Genomic DNA, 19,318 nt, shown 5'->3' on the forward strand with positions numbered 1-19,318 from the left:
GTTGCTAGTGTGTCATGGTAACAATTCTATAGTAGATGACAATCCTTACGCCCCCCCTGGCAAGCCTGACCTAATCACTATCCTCCTATTAGATTATATAAAAGCAAAGAATGTTTGACCTTTTTCCTATTTAAGGGATTTACATCAAGTACATTTAGTCAGTGTTCACTTGCAAGTCGCTAAGGAACAACATGGGGCCAGGTTAGAAAAATCCCGTGTGACTATCCTGACTTAAAGCCCAGATATTCACAATACGCTATTATGATAAATGACCACAATGTCTAAAATGTTGTACTCCCACTGTCCCATTACAGCCAGTCACACATGCACAAACCCGTACCCAGTTTTGATGTACATACAAGTATTAGACTTTATTACATGTTGATGTATTTATTTTTTACTTTATACAATATTAAAATTAGGCATGTATAGAATGGTTAATATGTCCTAGCAATTTAGGGATTTTGTAAAAGCATGTCAGCGAAAAAATAACATTATTAGGATATATTATTAGTTCTGAGTCAACTAGTCATAATCTAAACAGAACACAATCAGCATGTTGAGTAGTTCCTCTTATACAGCACAAAATATAACAAAGTAAAGTTGTCAGGGGAAAGGTATGGACCTAATATACTCTACTAACACATAAGCTCATACCTGCATAGAGCCAAAATCAAATGTCATGGGACACACCACCTGCATGACTCCAGTAAATCTCGGTTTAAAATTTTCTTATAAAATAATGATTTTATGCAATATTTCATGCGAATAGATCTTTTACTTAAGTAAATGTTGGATCACCATAAATAAAAAACACATTATAGGTAAAAGCCATACATTAAGTAAAGATGTATTATTAGAAAAAAGCAGTATAAGCCTCATACCTATTATGCACAGTATTAAGATGCATCAACATGTGAGCAACATGTGTTTTACATGTAAAATATTTATATGAAAAGTATCTATAACTATACATTTAAAGTATAGTATAGCAAAGTACAGTACTTGTGCAAATATACTTAGTGGCATCCCACCACTGCCAGGCGGTCAGGTGGCAGGAATATTACCCCAGAGAAAACATCTGGATGAGCTGCAGCAGCTGCTGTGCTACTGTGTCTTTAAATATCCCTTCCAGTCCGTTGCCCCGGTAACCCGGAAGCTTCACACTCCCAGAGCTCAGCTCTGCTCAGAGTCCTTCCTGTTTTAGAAAATTTCAAGGAAGCTGCAGCAACTGGACAGTCGCATATGTACTGATGGTGCGTGAGTCGAGCAAAAAGCATGCATGCATCTACTGTAAACAGCTGTTCCTCTGCGAGCCTCTGTGTCTCATTTGGCTGAAACGAGTGTGACATAAAAGCACGAATGTGTCCTACAGTACGTGCTCGCAGTGGCTCCATGTAGAGAGACTGTAGACATCCCGGGAGTTGTTTTTAGGAGTACGGAACAATAAACATGTTCACTGCCGGTGTGAAAATGACGGCGCAGAGTGAGGTAGCAGAGCGTGCAAAAGTGGCTGTGTCCTTTCTGCCCGCAGCCTGGTTGGAAAGCAGGAATAACTTTGCTGTGTTTGCATAATTAACTCAGTAGCTGCACATGTGCAAAGTTGAGCGGACACACGGCTGCTGCTGTACTCACGGTTTTCATGTTAGCAACAGTTGTCGTTAGCTGTTTATGCAGTGTGTTATTGCAGTGCGAGTCGCTGCTGCGTTTTATACAGACAGCTAGAGCTTTTATAGCCTGTGCGGGAGAGCAGGATTCAACAGTAGGACATCATGTTTTGGCTTCCTGCCACCTCACAGGTGCAGCAAGCTTTGACACCGTTATGGTCTTATGAGGGGATTGAGTCTCAGACAGGAATAGGCATGGTATAGTATGATATAATACAGCATGTGTTCTAGCAATGCTAATTTCTAGTTCATAGTTTTCTTTTTTCATTACCACATGTGACAGGATGCACCTCAGTGACCTCCAGGAGCAAAGGACTCATGCTCTCTCATCTGTGCGCTACCACACCAACCCTGTACATATTGTGGATCACCATGGCCCAGGTTGTTGGCCAAGAGGACAGAGAGAAAACTACTGCACTCAAAGGTGAATTAAGAATTGTACTTTGAATAAATAAATAAATAAATAAAGGTAGGTAGTGCTCTTAAAACAGAAGACATGTTGGAACATTGTTGGTGAAGGAGGAGAAATGTGCTCTAAGACTGTGATCATAGCTTACACAGCCAGTTAAACTGCAGTGATGGACAGAACTTTGAACATGTTTAATTATATTTTGATCTATTTATGTTAATTACTATTATTTTAATCACTTTAATTATCTCTGACAAAAACACTAATGTGTTGTCCCTAAGGAAAAGTGTTCCTACAGTCTCTAAAACTATAGAAAGAGTTATTGTTGTAGTCACATGAATAAATACCTAAATAAATGTGGCAGAAACACTAATTTTGTCTTATATTATAAGCAAGAAATTTGCAAACTCTTACTCCAGGGATATGAATATATGCCTTTAAAATTTATGTGGCCTAATTGGTTCTAATTACACACGTTTCAGGTTTATTTTTTAGCAGGATTATGGAAAAAGTACTGAACTCATTTGAACTTGGTGGAGTGGTGGGGCACTGGCGCAGGGAAGGTCTCATTAAATTTTGGGGTAGATCTGGATCATTACCGTCCCCAAGGAGGTAATGTTTTCACATGTTATTGTTTATTTGTTTATTTACTTGTCTTCAGGATTACGCAAAAAGTACTGAATCAATTTGCACCAAACTTGGTGGAGGGATGGGACATGAAGAAAATTTTGGTGGAGATCCAGTTAAAGGGGTGAATCCACATATTTTTGAATCGCTTTCCACCACATTGTGAGATAGGGCAATCTGTGACATTTTCATCCATTTCTCAGGAAATGCTGTATGGATCTTGATGTAAAAAATGTTGTCTGCAAATTGTTATCTCCAGATAACAATCTGGATCTCGTGGAAGAAAATTGCTGAATCTGCGTAACACACAGGGTTGTACTTATTAGTAATAGTAAGCAACAGTGCATATGGCATTTCATTTAACATACAACATATAAAATTACTAAATTAGAGTAATTAAAATGACAATAGCCGTTGCAATGTAGCAATAAGACCATTCGTACAGCTGTATGAATTGTATAATGCTGATGTTACCATTTCACACAACAGGTAATAATACCATACAGCTGTCTTTCATAAGGATTGAATACGATGCATAAATAAAGCTATAGTTGTGAACAAAAGACAAGTAATATTGTTTGTCTTTGGCAGAGGTACGCACTCTACTGGGTGCCATTCCACTTAAGATACATTTTTTTTTTACAACAATTGTCCAATGAACTGAAAGATTTAGTTACTAGCTCATAATTAAACTTTTAGCTGGCTCCAAGAGTGGATAACATAAGGCAGGAAATGTCCCACTTAACCTTGAGTCAAATATATTCGCCCACCCTTTCAGCACACCAATATGTGCATCTTTTCCCCCACAGTTTCTACTTCAGTGATAGGATTTGGAGAAAAATGTCAAAAATGTTTGACGTGAATATCCTCTTTTCTATCATCTATGCCACTTGAGGATGATGAAGAGCTTTTTAGTTTAAAAAGGAAGGACTTTGGCGAAGCATTTGGTTTGTTGCATCATAACTTAACACAATGGGGAGACATTATCAAATGTTAATGTAGTAGATTTTGCCAGATAATGTTATGATGTGATTGAGATTAGGCTATGAAAATTAGTTTTTGACATTATTTGAAGAAGGGGAGCTTCTGTATGATTGTTGTAACGAATTGTTTCTCACCTTTGTTCCTCCCTTTTCTCTTTCTCCTCAGACTTGCTATCAAGAATAGACTTAGATGAACTCATGAAGAAAGATGAACCTCCATTCACTTTCCCCAAAACACTGGAGGAGTTTGAATATGCCTTCAATGAACGTAAGTTCATATTTTAGTCTTTAAAGCGTAAACCACCAGCACTGAGAGTCTAGATGAAATACTTCAGCTCAGGTGAATGGAAGGCAAAACTCTTGGCACTGAAACCAAAACCATGTGAGGTCTGGATATAAACTGAAGAAAAGATAACCTGGGGTCTGTTGTCAATCCATGATCTGTCATCTATAGGTCTATAGCAGTGGTTCTTAATCTATTTGGCTCCATTAAATGAAGCAGCATCTTGCAACCTCTTAACACAACCTGGAGATATCCTCTGAAGACTGATATTAGATCAGTCCCTTAGATCATTTTATGACCATTGGACGGGTCTCAACCTTCAGGTTGGAAACTACTTCCACCGGATTTGTTAAAGCTACTTTGAAGCTGACATAAAAAAAAATTAGCATTGTAATTTTAAAAGCTGAGACAATTTCAACATAATGTCAATGTTTTTGAATTAATGACCTAAAACTGTCTCTGCTGGGACGTTTTGGGGGGTTACAGGTGTAGGTGTGTGTGTCAGTTTACAGTGACAGCAAGGAGCAAAGCTGAACCCAGAGTGGTTTGGGTCCAGATGATATAAAAGTCTCTTTAGGATTCTCTTGGCTGGCTTTAATCAAACCAGGTGGGGGGAAGGAGGAAGAGCTGGAAAGGGTGGTGGTGGTGGTTTTGGCTCTTAGTATTCCCCTGTAGTCTCTTTCTCTCTCTCTCTCACCCCCTCTGTTCTCTGTCAGTGTCTCTGCTGGCTGTCTGGCTGGCTGAGTGGGGGACATGTTGTGTACTCTACGGCCCGTCAGTAACCTACTCAGCCTTGCCCTCTGCCTGACGGAGCATTTGCATAACCTCGCTGTGCCTAAGAACAGAGACATGCAGACTCACCACCCACCACATCCCGCCCCCCACCCCACCCGCCACTGTGCCAGCTCCCACCTCCCCCTCTACCCCACCCTCAAGTCCTCAGCTCAGTCTCCCATGGAGGGAAGAACACGTTCAGAGACTCTCTGTTGCCTCACCCTTTTATTTCCCCGCTTCCCTTTTCTCCCCCCTTTCTCTGTATCTGATTGTTTCTCCCAAACTGAAACACAGCTTACCCACCCAACCACCCCCCCACCCACCCACCCACACACACGTGGATATACACACCCATGCCCATCTGTATGTCTTGCCAATTTCCACTCAGGCCTGTTTTTGAAGGATAGTATTTCTATTAAAGCCTTGGTGTCCCTCAGGCGGTGTCTCTAGTATGTCGGCTCACAGTCACTCTGACTCGCAGGCATTTCTATAGCTACACCCAGGCTACCTTTGCCTGAGACAGGTGGAACAAAAATGTTAATTTGACCATGTAATGATGTGAATACAGACGAGGCTGTGTACAATAGTTTGCAGGTATCTTAATCACTGAAGATGATGGCTTCATCTCGCTAGCCCTCCGGTTTTCCATTACTGGAAATCCAAGGTTATGTACACCTAATTAAGCGGCCAAATTGAGAACAGAATGCTAATTATGACAGAAAAAGAGGAGAAAACTTGAGAAAACGTTATTCCTCTGAGAGGGTGTGTTGGGGGAGGCGATGGAGCCCACACACACACACACACACACACACCACATACTTCTCTCCTTCCTTCACACACACAGACACACACACACACACCCTTTTCCTACAGTAGGATTTCATTATAGCTCCTCTCTTCCTTCTCTTAGGCAGTAGTGTTTAGATCCTCACCCCTCCACGAACGCATAATTGATTTTCTTTAAGGTACTTTTTGTGCACACTGCTTTATCCTAACTTCTCACTGGTCTCCTCCTCTACCTCTCAGGCACAAATCTGCTTTTTAATGCAAGACAATGACAAACCTGCATTCAGGATTATGTTTGTATGTTGTCTAACAGCAAACCATGAAAGCAAGTGCTGTAATACACAGTGTGTTAGCAATGTAAGATTTATCACATTGATAGAAGGGTGAAAATGGTGGCAATTTAGAAGGAGATGAAAAAATGCTTATGCATTCTGTTATCTTGCAAAGATATGATATTTATTTATATCTTGGATGGGTTTTCTCACATTGTGGAATAATTGAGAAAGTATGAGAGCCCCCTGGCTATTTGGGTTAAGTATGTGTACTTTTCAGTGGTTTAGCTCTTACAAATTCTGCAGTCATAAAGGTCAAAATTAAATTTAACACTGTTTAGTGTTTTATTGTGTTGTAGTGTCAACAGCAGGATCGATGGGCCTCATTGCTAAGGTATAAACGCAGTGGTTCCACAGCCACACAAGGGTAATTGTTTATTAAGAAAAAGAGTTGTACCATCTCTGAACAGCGTTTTCCTGTCTTATGACTGCTTTATATGAAATAAAACCTGGATGTGTTAGAAACTCCTCTGGTTTCGCTGAATTATAATAAATCACTTTAACATTATCCCAGAGAGCTTAAGTTTCATCTCAGTCAATTGTTGTGTGTTGTAATGGCAGTTTGGCTCACTTGCAACAATTTACAGACACCTAGTGACACTTACTGTATGTCCACACCTGGTCCTCCTGGCTGGAGCTGCTGGTGTGTTGTCTGTGTGTTTGGGTGTATGTAAGCGATGCTGGTTAGGGTGACTGGCTGATGCCCAGCACTTGCAAGGAGCAGTTGTCGTTGTAGCTAATACATGCCAGCCCACCTTTCTCTCTTCATGCTTTCTCTCTTTCACACACACACACACACACACACGCACACACACACACACCTCCTTTAGTTTTTCTGCAAGGAGATTTCAGGAGGGAACGGCAGGGACAGACCTGTGGCCTGTTGCCAGAGTGTGCGAGGAAGAAGAGGGAGAAAGAGATGGACACAGTTAAAGAGGAAGGGGAGAGGCTTTTAGATGGATGAAAAGAGGGAGAGAGAATTTTTGCCATACCAGCTGTCTAGTCCTGGCCTGCCAGACTACCCAGAAGGCCGTTGGAGTCGTGACTGGAAGAACGCTGCTGCATCCACAGGCCTTGCACCTGCCAGATGGGGGTGGTTGAGGGAGGGAGGGTAAAGAAACGAAACGACCAACAGAGGAGAAGAGAGAGAAAGAATGAAAATGAAAACAATAAATAACTAGGTGGTAAAGCTTAGTTTGTTTAATTTGGCAGATAGAGCTACATTTGCATGTGCATTCTGAAGTCGTGACCTGCCCAACATGCCTAACACACACACACACACACACACACTCACACAAATACACACACATATATAGAGGCATCTATATATGTTTTATCTTTCTCCCACAGATGGCCAGCTCAGACATATAAAAACGGGAGAACCCTTTGTCTTCAATGCCAGAGAGGATCTCCACCGCTGGAACCAGAAACGCTATGAAGCTCTTGGAGAGGTAACACACTGCTCTATTAGCATTCTAAGCAAAAATCTATTTTTTTAAGCTACCTTCTGGCCATCCACGTTCAGCAACTTCAACTTCAGCTACTGGGTCTTTTCCATCCTGATCAGTTTTTGTAGCATGACATTACAAGCTGTTGCAATGGTTGATTATTTGGAGAGCAAAAAACATGGCAAATCAGCCCTTATCACACTTGGAACCTGCAAAATTGCTTTATCATACTGATGTAAAACTGAGTTGATTTTTCCATACAGATCAATTTCATGTTAAATCTTCAGCACTGCTGTAGAAGAGAGGTGAGTTAGAAAGTATTAACACCAAAAAAGAAGAATGTGCTCACTTCTCAGGCTGCTGAAATGTTCATTTTTTCTAAAAAAACCTTTGTCCCAGTTGAATGCCTGTTTATAACCAAGCCTTGGTGTAAACCTTGATTTCTAACCACAGCAGCCCCACTGTCACATAATTTGATTTGACAACTATTTGCTGCCTATTTTGCAACAGCATGAAAGCCACTGTACCTCTATAGAACATTGAGTTGTCCGAGTTAACATTCGACTCTCAATTGATTCCTTTTTTTCATTGATGCACTTAAATGTTTAAAAATATTGCAATGTTTTCATGTTCTATCCATTAGTGGCTGTTTTGATTCATACTCCAGCTGTAGAAAAGTAACAAAAGTGTTAATAGGTTCTGAGAAGGCTAATTGACTCTTAAGGACCCCAGCTCTCTTTCAAACACAATGTGGTCATGGTAAATTGCCACAGACTTTACACAGTAATGTTTGTGTGTAAAAGGAGCTATGGAGCTCTTGTACAGTTTTTTCATTACAAACTGGATGAACTGCGTTGTAACCCTCTTTTAAACACCTTAAATGCCAGCACCAGAGAATGGCTTTAACGGTGGTGTATCTTGTGGTCCAGACCTCTGTCAGATTAGAATGAGGGAGGTTTACAAGTATTTTAAAGGTCATGGTCAGCTGAAGCAAGTGAGCACAATGGATTTCACCCTAATCATCTACTTGTCAGCTTAGTTGAGGTACAAGTTGAGTTTGAGGTCAAATTTGTCACATAACTCCAGTTAAATTTTGAAATATAAAGCCTGACAGTGACGCATCCACTAATTTTGAGCAAAACGCTGTCTGCACCAGAACCTGAGCAGATGTCTGAGACTGAATCTGCAGCTGAGACCCCTACCCTTCACATCAAAAAAGTCCTCAACTGCACTGTTTGAGGCAACTTTATGAAGGCATGATATGTCATGGTGTAGATAAAACAACCCACCACTGATGGCCTATCTACATAGTTCTGATGGAGGCTGCAGGCCTGAGACACATGCCGATGCACATTAGAGACTTTACCCTTAATGATGCATGACTGGTGTGAATGTGATGTGACTGCAGATGAACTGATGACCTTTATTTTTCATGGCTAAAGTGTATATATGATATGGAGCACGTGGTGGGAAAAGCTACTTTTAGACTTTAATTTTTATGATTTTGTGCCATGTTATGAAGTTCTGTGGTCGCCCAACCACATCACCATATATCCAAACATACACCATCCTAAAGTTCAGCTCTAATTCACTCCCACAGTACCACCACATGCAATATGCATTAAGATAATGAGACAAATGTTCTTTGTAATCTGTTTTTTTATATGCATCCCCCGCTATGTTGCTTTTAATTGTTGTATGCATTCTTTGAAGTTCAAAGCAAAGTGATAGACCCATTTGTGGGATTACCTGAGTGTTTTTATTATTTCTAATGCAGGTATACAGTAGTCCCTTTGAGAGCCTGCCTTCTGTGAAGGCTTTTTTCCCCCTCTTTTCTTTTTCATGCTCAGGCACTATCTACCAACATCTAAAAAGGCTGTAGAAACAAACATTTGGTAGCAGGAAAGCAGAGGCCCTGAAAGAACACACAGACATTTAAACTAACTGAACTCAGGCATCTGAGGGGGGCCAAACATTTGGAGGAAACAAATAATCATCAAGCAAGATGTATGCAAATTTTATTCATCCTGTGATTAAAAAATTGACAGAAGTATCTTCTTTAGAGAAGAAAAAAGGAAATAGTGTCAATCAGTGCTGATATGAGCTTGTGTAATGAGAACAGATACTGTATGTGTTGTGCTGCAGGAGATTAACTGGCTCAGAAGAAAGGAACACTACCTGAATAAGCAGTATTATCTGTCTGTTGTTTTTAGGCCACAGATGATTCAAGAAAATGAATACTGTACCTCTGTCATACAGCTTTGCAAGTACAAATGCATTGTTTTTGCTGGTAAGAAATATGCTCCATTATAAATAGACACAACTACTGAATTGTTTGCCTTTGGTTGTAAAAGTAGGTTATGCTGCTTAGTCAGCCTCTGTATGTATGAGTTTAAGAGTGTGTGTCACACAGGTGTACCTGCATGGTTATTTCTGCGTCCATCTGTGCTTGAATTTCTCCCTGTATGCCATTGTTCGTGCGTCTAGTCTTTTTTCCCATCCCTCTCCTTCAGTTCTGCATCAGGCAATAGGAGAAACTTTTTCAGATGTCATGAGGGTAAAGGTAAAATAAGCTTCTATGCAGACAGGCCTGTTATGGGCAACGCCACTCCACAGCACACCCCAGTGCCCTCTATCAACCTGCCACCTGAGACGTCTAAGAACTAGCCACAATTCAGCCTGGGAGCTGTGAAACATGGCACAAGGACGTGGGTGCATGTGTTTGCCTCTGGCAGTGTGAATAGAATGGCATCATCATTGCTCCCTAATGTTCACTCACATTCCTTTTGCTCCCTCCCTTCCTCTATACCTCTGTCCATCTCTCCCTCCTCCTGTCTTCTCAGTGTCTTTATATCCTCACAGTTCTGTATTTTGTGTGGAGGACTATGTGTGTGTGTGTGTGTGCGCGCTTGTGTGTGTCTCTGTGCGTTTGTGTGTCTGTGTGTCTGTGTACATGTGTGAGGGGGCTCGGGGGTGGCGGCTGTATTGTCAGACACATCACAGCACCAGATGTCCAATTTGCACTTCAGCCTCGTCTGAATGGAGGGACGGATACAAAGAGGGAGAACGAGGATGTTGGTGTGATGGCCTCCAAGCAAAAGAAAGAGATGGGAACAAAATTTGGGTTGAGCACAAGAGCAGTGAATCATTTTTCACTCTTCATTTTTGAGCTATAAAAAAATAATTCACATTTTTTCCCATATATCTATGCCATGATGCATTAGTCCACTTTGTTTGGAGACCATTGACCATATTTTTTAACATTTAAGTGGCCTGCAGTTTAACACCTGAGAAAAATATAGCCCCATAAAGTTATAACACATCAAATTTTAAGGCCTTGTTTATGTCATTAATTCAGTATGTATGAGTAGCTAAACAAAGCTAAAGAGATGGATTTGCGATGGAATGACATAAGGTGCACAGAGGAAAAATATAACGAGAGAGAAACAGAGAGAGAGAGATTCGGACATTTGGAGTGTGTATGAGTAATGGTCCACATACTTAAATAAACATGGTAACTCATATAGTACATGTGTTTGATTGAATGGATCAAACAAACCAATAAAATATGCAGAAATTGGCTTACGTCAAGCTTACACCTATTCTCTTAGAGTTGAACTCATTCTGGGAAATGTGGCAAATCACTTACTGAATATGTTCACAGGGCAGGTAAAAGAAAAGAGAATAGAAAAGACGGGTTAATGAAACCAAAAGCATATTACGCAAATTGAAGTGTTTGAGTGTACTTTTGATCAGTGTATTTTCTCAGTGCAAACTTACAAGAGGAGAAAGATGTTTCTCAGAACCATACGCTTTGGTTTGACAACCATTGAATGTCCTTAGGGAACACCTGATTATTAACTATCTGAACTAAATTCTTTCAAGGGAGAGCCAGGTTATGTGGGTGGTGTAGCTATTTTGTCTTTTTACCCAGAGTCATCCACCCACAAATGCCTTTATTATGTCTCTCTGTGCAGTCTGAAGGTATGGCAATAGCACAATAAAGGGCATCAGTGGCTGTCTGTCTCTGGATAAGTAGGACAAATAAGATGTCTGAAACTGAAATATCCCTTTATGTTCTATAAAGAGTGCAAGTACTGACTTAGATGATCTCTCTTTTATTCCAATTAACCCCAGTTTCAAAATTGCTGTATTGGTCTAATGTAATCTTTATTGTGTTCTTTTGTATTCTGTTATGTCTTATTCAAACTAAAACATTACACAAACCAAGACTGAAAAACAGACGACTGGCGTGGTGACATTTTCCGTCCTTGGCTCTGACTGTTATCATAATGGCTGTATTACAGCTGTAATGCAGTGCAGGCTATCTGCGCGGTGTTACTCGGTGCAGCAGGGTCACCACAGCCTGTGTAGGTGTCAGTTGTAGTCTAATTCCTGTGATTCGGTGATGAATCTCTCTGATAGAAGACAAGCATAGGGTCTGGCCCAGATGGAGCTCTATTAAGCTGTTAATAAATGAGGATTCTTCTCTGCTCTGCCTGCATCTGTGGAATTGAAGGCACTCACAAATTTGTAAACACACACACACACACACACACACACACACACACACACACAGTCAGAATATTATAATGAAGTAAAGCTAGCCAGATGGCTGAATTAGAAAGCCGTCTCTTTCTCTTTCTCCTTTTTCTCTCTGTCTCTTCATCTCTCTCTCTCTTTCTCTGTCTTGCACTCACTGGTGTCTCTCTGTCATCTTTTTTCTCTTCTTGTCTCCCCCTGTTTTTTCACATTATGGATGTTGGGTGTTGTCACAGCAGTGACCAGCTGACTGAGGTTTAAGGCCCTGCAGAAGTGCCATTGAGCAAAATGATGAACACTGAGGCAAAATAATTTTCTTTGCTAATGATAAATTATGACAAGCTTATGTTGTATTATATAATGTTATATTCATAAACTAAGTTCAACTTGTGTTAAACCTCTACCATGTGCATAAATTACAATATTATCTGCATACATTTGGATGCTAGTCTCAGGACAAACAATATACACAGTAAAATGGTAGGGATTTAACCATCAGATCATTGGGGAAAACCTGTGGAGAGTCAGCAGCCACCTGGCGGTTGATTGTGTACTTGGACAAAACAGTTTTGGAGAGTTAGCTCACAACACTATCCCCTAAGCTGACATCATACTTTCTATGTTCACATTGCTGCAATGCAAATTTTGTCATCTGCCTCTGTCCATGCAGTAGTCTCTGTGTACGTGCAGGTGCAGCCCAAACAGAGTCTTGCCTGCTGACCGCGCAAGTGTGAACGCATGTACCTGAGCTGATGCCCAGTGTAGTATGAAGAGAATTTGATCCTTTGTCTGTCCTACTGATTTTGATTGATTCTGACTGAAGTTAAGAAGGACAGGTAGATGTATGTGAATTAGTTTGGGAAAACATGGTATATCAAAGTGATTTTGCAGGAGTTTTAAACTATGTATTTTACTAACACTGTCACACATTTAATCAGATGTTGTGTTTTACATGTGTTTCTTGTACAACAAGCAGAAAAGTGTGGTGTGTTTTGCCCTTAAAAAAATAATGTCAACCCATAAGGGATGGATCAAGTTATTGAGTTGAAGAGGCACTATGAATAAAAAAAACTCATGGTGCAGTCATGAAATGTTGCATCAGGACCACAATGGGAACCATGGAGACAGGCCTTCACACTGTACTTAAAGCACCATGAGGCCCCATACTGGTCTCGGACCATTTTGTTGGGAAGCTAATGGGATCTCTCTAAAGAGGGACTATAAATGACAGCTGTCTGCCCTGATTCACTGACTGCCATCACATCTCCATTCCCAAAACACTTTAAAACTGCTGCTGCAGCTTCTGCTGAGAACAGGAAGAAGGAAACAGACACAGTGAGACAAAAATGGTTGCAGGGTGTGGGCAAGGTGGATTAGAGTTGATGAAAGAGAAGGGAATTGGACAGGGGATGGCGATGGAATGGGGGGCTTAGAGAAAAGACAGCAGGTCTGGTAGTTACAGTACTGGCATCTGTCACTACCGCCGGCACCCACGGTGGCTCACAGTGCTTTACTTTGAATTACCCTCTGCCGGCTTCTCAGTTAACACCTGAGGAGGTCATTACGACACCATTAGGATGAGTAGCGCAGGGAGGGCAGAGAGGGAGACAGAGAGAGGGATATCTATGCTATATGTAAACAGACTGTCTGTCAGTCTGTGTCGGAGAACTTTCTCTTCCCCCGGAGAGCCCTCTCTCCTCTGACAGAAGAATGACAGAGACCTCATGGGAATTACACCAGTCTCTCTCTCTCTTTGTTTCCCACGCGGACTGACAGATCACAAACTCACAACAATACGCCCTATTTTAATACCACTTTCTGTTGGTACATGAGGCTGACTTAAATAAACAACCTTTCTATTGCCTTGTGCTCCCTCTCATTTTCACAGTCTGTCTCTCTTTCTGAGTAATGCCTTGCTGTTGTTGCTGCTGCTGTTGTGCTGCATTGTTCGGGGGGATTTTCTTCTTTTTCCTTTTTCTTCCTCTCCTCTATTCTCTGGAGAAGAAGGAATGCTTTCCTGGGTGCAGTCAGTGATACAGCATGGAACAGCTCTTTCAGTTTCATTATATAAACAGCTTTGATGCCTCTTCTTGCTCTCTGGTTTCTATGGCTAAGTGGCTTTTGGAGAGGGCTCTGGACTAGAGAGACAAGGGATGTGTGTGTCTATACATGAGTTTCTTGTATGTGTGTAAACTGCATGTGCTGCTGTCTTGAGTATATTTGTGCACATGGCTAACACTCTGTGATAGTTAATCAGATCGACCAGTGATACTTTATTACATTTTTTCAGCTGGAAGCCTCTAAAGGCCTTAAAACAGCTTTGTAACTGTGACTTCTGATTACATCAAATTTCTTTTCTTTTCTTTTCTTTTCTTTTCTTTTCTTTTCTTTTCTAGTGTGGTGGCTGCATTTTCAGTTTAATATCACTTGGACATATACAGAGATGTTTATGTTTATTTCCGTATATGAGTTGTATATTTCACTATGACTAACATTAAATTGGTCTTAAAGTGTCTTAAAAGTATCTTGATGAAACTTACAGACCCTGATAAACATCTGTTTCATGATTGTCTCTCAGGAGTGGTTTCAGATCATTGCTTTCTCTTCCTCCCCTGTAATTACCTCAGTTTTTCCATTGCCCTTGACCATCTCAGCCTTCACCCCCCTCCCTCCCTCACTCTTATTGTTCTATACCTATTCTTCTTTTCTTTCATATTTCTCTTCCTCTCTGTTCCCTTGCTTATGTTCCTCATCTTCTTGTCTTTCCCACCTCTCTATCCAGCCTCCTCTTCCTGTCCAGGTTTTGTTCCTCTGCATTCTTTCTTGTGTGTGCGTGTGTGTGTGTGTGTGTGTGTGTGTGTGTGTGTGTGTGTGTGTGTGTGTGTGTGTGTGTGTGTGTGTGTGTGTGCGCCCATGCTCGGGAAGGATCATCTCCTTATCGCCTCAGGTGTGGTCAGCCAACTAGGCATGACTGTTGTAATCAGTGGGAGAACACACAAGCACACACATTAACTGACACATGTGCACACATGGGAGGTCTTTCACTCTCAGTAGTGAGGAGTTTAAAAACATATCGACTTGCAGCCACAATGGTCGTCATTAAGACCATGGCTTGGTATGTGAGTGAGGTTGATGAAGAGATTGTTATGGGGATGACCAGAGGTTTGTAAGGAGTTGAGGGCACAGCCCACCCACTTAAAAGGACTCCTATCAAGGCCACATACTGTACTTTTCTCTCTCCCTTCTTCCATCACTCCTTCCCCCATCAGCTGTTCACCGCAGTGGGATCTGGCACAAGACTCAGGCTCCTGGGGATTACTTCTCCACCTCTCCCTTCTTGTCTTCCTCCTTTCCTCCCACTGAGCCCTCCTCTAAGTCCCTTCCTTCCTCCCTGATCCCACTCTTCTTGCTTCATCACCACAATGCTTCCTCTACACAAACAAACCACAGACACAGAGATGACCTCAGCCGCAGAGTCTATTTCAGACTCTCCCACGATCGCTCTCACGGTCATGTAGAAAGCTTGCTGTTGTTCGAGGATACATCATCATCCAGTTGTCCTCAACTGTTACCCTTTTTTGCTCCTTTTACCTTGTCTAGTGTGTCTGCACTAGAGAGACAAAGTCAGTGTGGGTTACCCATGATCACTGATCTGTGTGTGTGTGTGTCTGCTGGGGGAACCTATGTCTTTGGAGATGAGATTGTACAGTCTGGGTCTTTGGCCTCTACTTTTTTATGATAGCCACAGAACTGATATTGAAGTTTGTGTGGCACCCATAGCTTGCCAGCCTGAATGATATTATATATTTGTTGTGGATAAGGACATTGTAAGCATATTTGTGGTAATGAAACCTATTGATTGGAATTGAATTAGGCTCTTTTATCTCTTTCTCCTTCCCTCTCTCTGTTCCTCTCCTTCACTCCCTTTCCCTTCCCTTCTCTTTGTGTGTCTTAATATTATTTGCCAAATCCACTCCTCGTGCTTCTCCTATCGTCCGATGCCGACAATGCAGGCACTCAGCGTTGCTTCCTGCAGGCATTTCATTACAGCACTAATAACACATTGGTAATTAGGTGACAAAGAGGCTTTTCTTATTGTACTGATCAGCTGCTGAGACATAGTCCTCAGAGGCCCACACAGAAGGAGGTTGGCTGTGTGTGTGTCAGTACATGTTTGTGAGTTTCTGAGTTGTATGTCCCTGCTATTTTTGAGTCTATCGTTTCTAAAAACAAAAATCAGACTTTGATCCATTGAAATACTGCTACTCTCCCTTTTTCAACTGTTACTTTTGATCTATTTTTTTTATCTTGTTTGCTGAAAAGAAAAGGTCATCTGGCTGCAGTTTACATTATGAACTAAAACACACAGATGCCCACATAGCCATATACACAAGCTAGGATATTAGATTCTTATTTATGATCTACAGTATCCTTTTATCAGTGGAAATGAATTTTCACATCGAAACTCTTGCATTCTTTCCAGTTTTTCTCTCTCTTCTCATTCCCCATCAGTCTCTCTCCTGATTCTATATCAGATGGTTCTCGAGCCACCTGAGGCACTGAACAAATAACGTAGTGCAAATGAAATTTCCTGTGAGGCTTATTGATGTCATTAAACACTAGCATACTGAGGCCCGGAATCATTTTAGTCTTCATCAGACTGGCTGACATTTTAGTGAATTAGCTGTTGGAGGTTTGGTGGGTTCGGATGAGGTGGGGTTGTTTTAGCTCCTCTAGCCCCCACCACCACCGCCAAGCCTCACCCCCTCCTTCACAGGGTCAAATGGTAGAATCGATCATCTCATTTGGTCCGTCTGCTGGCCTTTGATTGGCTGTCATAAGGCTAATATGTGTCTGGTGTGTAATGTTATTCTTGCATATTGTTCTTTAAGCAGTAAATCAAGTTAGCATTTAGTTTCTCTCAGACATAAAAGAGCATGGCAATATTATGATTATCATGAGAATTCATATTTGACTTTAAAGGAAAAGCCTTTCTTTTAGTCTTAAGTTGCACTTAACCTTTTGTTGTCCTTTCTTTTCTGTGGGAAAAATTATTTCTGTGGAGAATCATCTGCCACCTTTAGATTTTAAAAGCAGAAGTATTGTCAAACTCATGCCAGTTAAAAGAGGTTTGGAGTTTGGAACATGTATTTTAGGGATATGCATAATTTCATTGTCCCGTGGATGACATTTCAGAGCTGAGTCTAAAGAAAATGTTTTGTTTTGTGTGTGCCAAAAAGTACAAAAGCTAAGCACAGCATGGCCCAAAAGAATCCCATTAGTTTTTTCACTTTTTGGTGCTTACATTTGTAACTGTTGCACTCGTCATGTCAGCAGTGATGACAGATCATGTATCTGATCATCAGATCATGTATGTATCATGGTCATGTATCTGTAGTACTACACCTCTGATCTACTGACTGTAGCTTACACAGAGCAAGTTTACTGTTGTCTGTAGACTATTGTCTGTAGTTTGCAATCAAGACTGCATATTTTTGTACAGTTTTGCAATTGTTGATGGTGTATACTGATATTTTAAAAACTCTGGTAAAAGCCAAATTTCAAACTATGCTTTTTTGTGGAGATATATTTAATGACCTATCCCTATGACATTTAATGAGTAAATGTCTGTTGACCAGTTATTATTAAATCCCAGTACAGTTCTCCACTTTTCCACACATTAATGAGCTCTGAGTATCATGCCACTCTGTGCTGTGAGACATGACAGTCTCTGGTTGATCCTTGTTTGTGTTTGGCCTTTGTGTTTGGGGTCAGTCAGTTGGTCAGTCTCTGGACTAGAGAGCGTAACTGGGGCTCGGACACGCTTTGTAGCTGTGGCGCCACTGCTAGCCTTTGCTGTCCTGATTTAGTAAGACTGGTGCTTCAAAAGCTAAACCCAAAGAGAGACTCCACAGCAGAGCAGGACAACATGTTGCTCCCTGTGGTCCATGTGCGCAATATTGTATTGTCGTGACATGTACAGGACACAGGGTCTGTCGTTGCACGTGATTGGGAAACATCATTACGGCAACAATAGCCCTACCACAGCTCACCGCCAGTGGTCATGTGCCCTGTCATCTATTATCACTCCTAACTCCTCTGGCTTTCTCTGATCAACTGATCAAAAATCTAAATCTGTTCCACAAAGCGCTTGTCTCTGTTCTCAGCTCAGCAGGACATGGGGAGAAGAAAAGAGGGAAAGAAAAAATAAGGAAAATTGAAAAGAAAGTTGTCACTGAACCATGAAAGGCTTGGCCCGGGGTTGGAATGACTCGGTATACAAGGTTCTTTAGTGCTGTGGCTCCGGGGATAAACATAACTTACATCAGCCCTTCGCTTGTACAGGAGATTTCCTCTCCTGGCACTTACAACCTCAACACTCACACTGCACTGTGATTCACACACACACACACACACACACACACACACACACACACACACACACACACACACACACACAGTATGATCCAGACCCTTTCAAGTAGCTCATGTACACATGCATACACACACACACACACACACACCAGAGGGCAAACAAGGGTTTTGAATAGTAGTTTTTATTCTGTTTGCAAGCATGACAGTGGTTGCTATTACTTGTTCACACATACACACAGAGTTTAGTAGGCTTGTGTTGGATGGATTTATATCAACAGCAATGTAAAATATTAATTGCATTAGACTGTACTATGAATGTATTGTCTGACTGTGTGTGTTTGTGTCTGTGTCTTTTTTTCTCTCCAGATTATCACTCAGTATGTTTATGAGCTGTTGGAGAAAAAGTGCAACATGACTAAAGCCTTCCTGCCAGTAAGTATCCAGAGTGTGAAAAGAGGCATTTTCCTCTTTGATTTATGCCCTTGAAGATTAAAGGGAGTATTAAATATGAAAATTGACGTAAATGCTTTGGCTTCAGAGTGTGATTGTATTGAGTGTCCTGTTTAAACAAAATAAAGGAAAGGGGATTGTGAGAAGTCAGCTCTCCTCATTTCTCTATCAGTCTTTGTCTTTCCCTTTTCTATCTCACTCAGTTTCTCTCTTACTGTCTTTCTGTTATTCCCTCCTCTGCTCACATCCTTTGTGCAAAAGTGTCTCCTCAACAAATTAACTGTATTGTGACGTGTCATTTCAAAGGCACAGAGGCGCAGCATGCTGATGCTTAATCTGTTTTGCATTCATTTGCGCTGAAGGGGACTTTCTCAGCCATCATGGAGTTATTCTTTGCCCAGCTCATCCACACTTGATCCCTTTTATTTGTTGTTGGAAGCGTGTTTGTCTCTTTTTGCCCCCCTTTACCCCTCCATCCCTGCTCTTTTTCTGTTTATAAAAGTTGTGATCATTTTTCAGGCTGTATTTATAGGGATGTTAGGCAACGCTGGTGTTTAGAAGCACAGCAGAGTTAGCTCCAGCGCTAACAGTGTCCATAAATCACCTAGCCAGGGACTCAGCGCCTTTCATTAGCCCCCATAC

At 41.3% G+C, this 19,318-nt stretch overlaps 1 protein-coding gene across 4 annotated transcripts in view; it reads left to right on the forward strand.

Moving 5' to 3' along the window:
• Positions 1–1,147: 1,147 nt before the first annotated feature.
• The window catches only part of arb2a (ARB2 cotranscriptional regulator A), a 151,111-nt gene continuing 132,940 nt past the window's right edge, over positions 1,148–19,318 (forward strand). For 3 of the 4 annotated variants that reach the window (XM_071482653.1, XM_071482654.1, XM_071482650.1), the window contains exons 1-5: positions 1,148–1,256; positions 1,951–2,091; positions 3,853–3,954; positions 7,212–7,312; positions 18,593–18,658. In XM_071482653.1, the coding sequence (XP_071338754.1) occupies positions 1,986–2,091; positions 3,853–3,954; positions 7,212–7,312; positions 18,593–18,658 (375 nt within the window). In that variant the 5' untranslated portion in view covers positions 1,148–1,256; positions 1,951–1,985. Of the gene's footprint in view, positions 1,257–1,359; positions 1,866–1,950; positions 2,092–3,852; positions 3,955–7,211; positions 7,313–18,592; positions 18,659–19,318 lie in introns of those variants that run through there. The other variant, XM_071482651.1, reaches the window with a different exon arrangement.

Source organism: Trachinotus anak, unplaced genomic scaffold (assembly GCF_046630095.1).
Source record: "Trachinotus anak isolate AG129_WGS33_773 ecotype Australia unplaced genomic scaffold, CSIRO_AGI_Tana_v1 ptg000008l, whole genome shotgun sequence".
In the NCBI taxonomy this organism is placed as follows: Eukaryota; Metazoa; Chordata; class Actinopteri; order Carangiformes; family Carangidae; genus Trachinotus; species Trachinotus anak.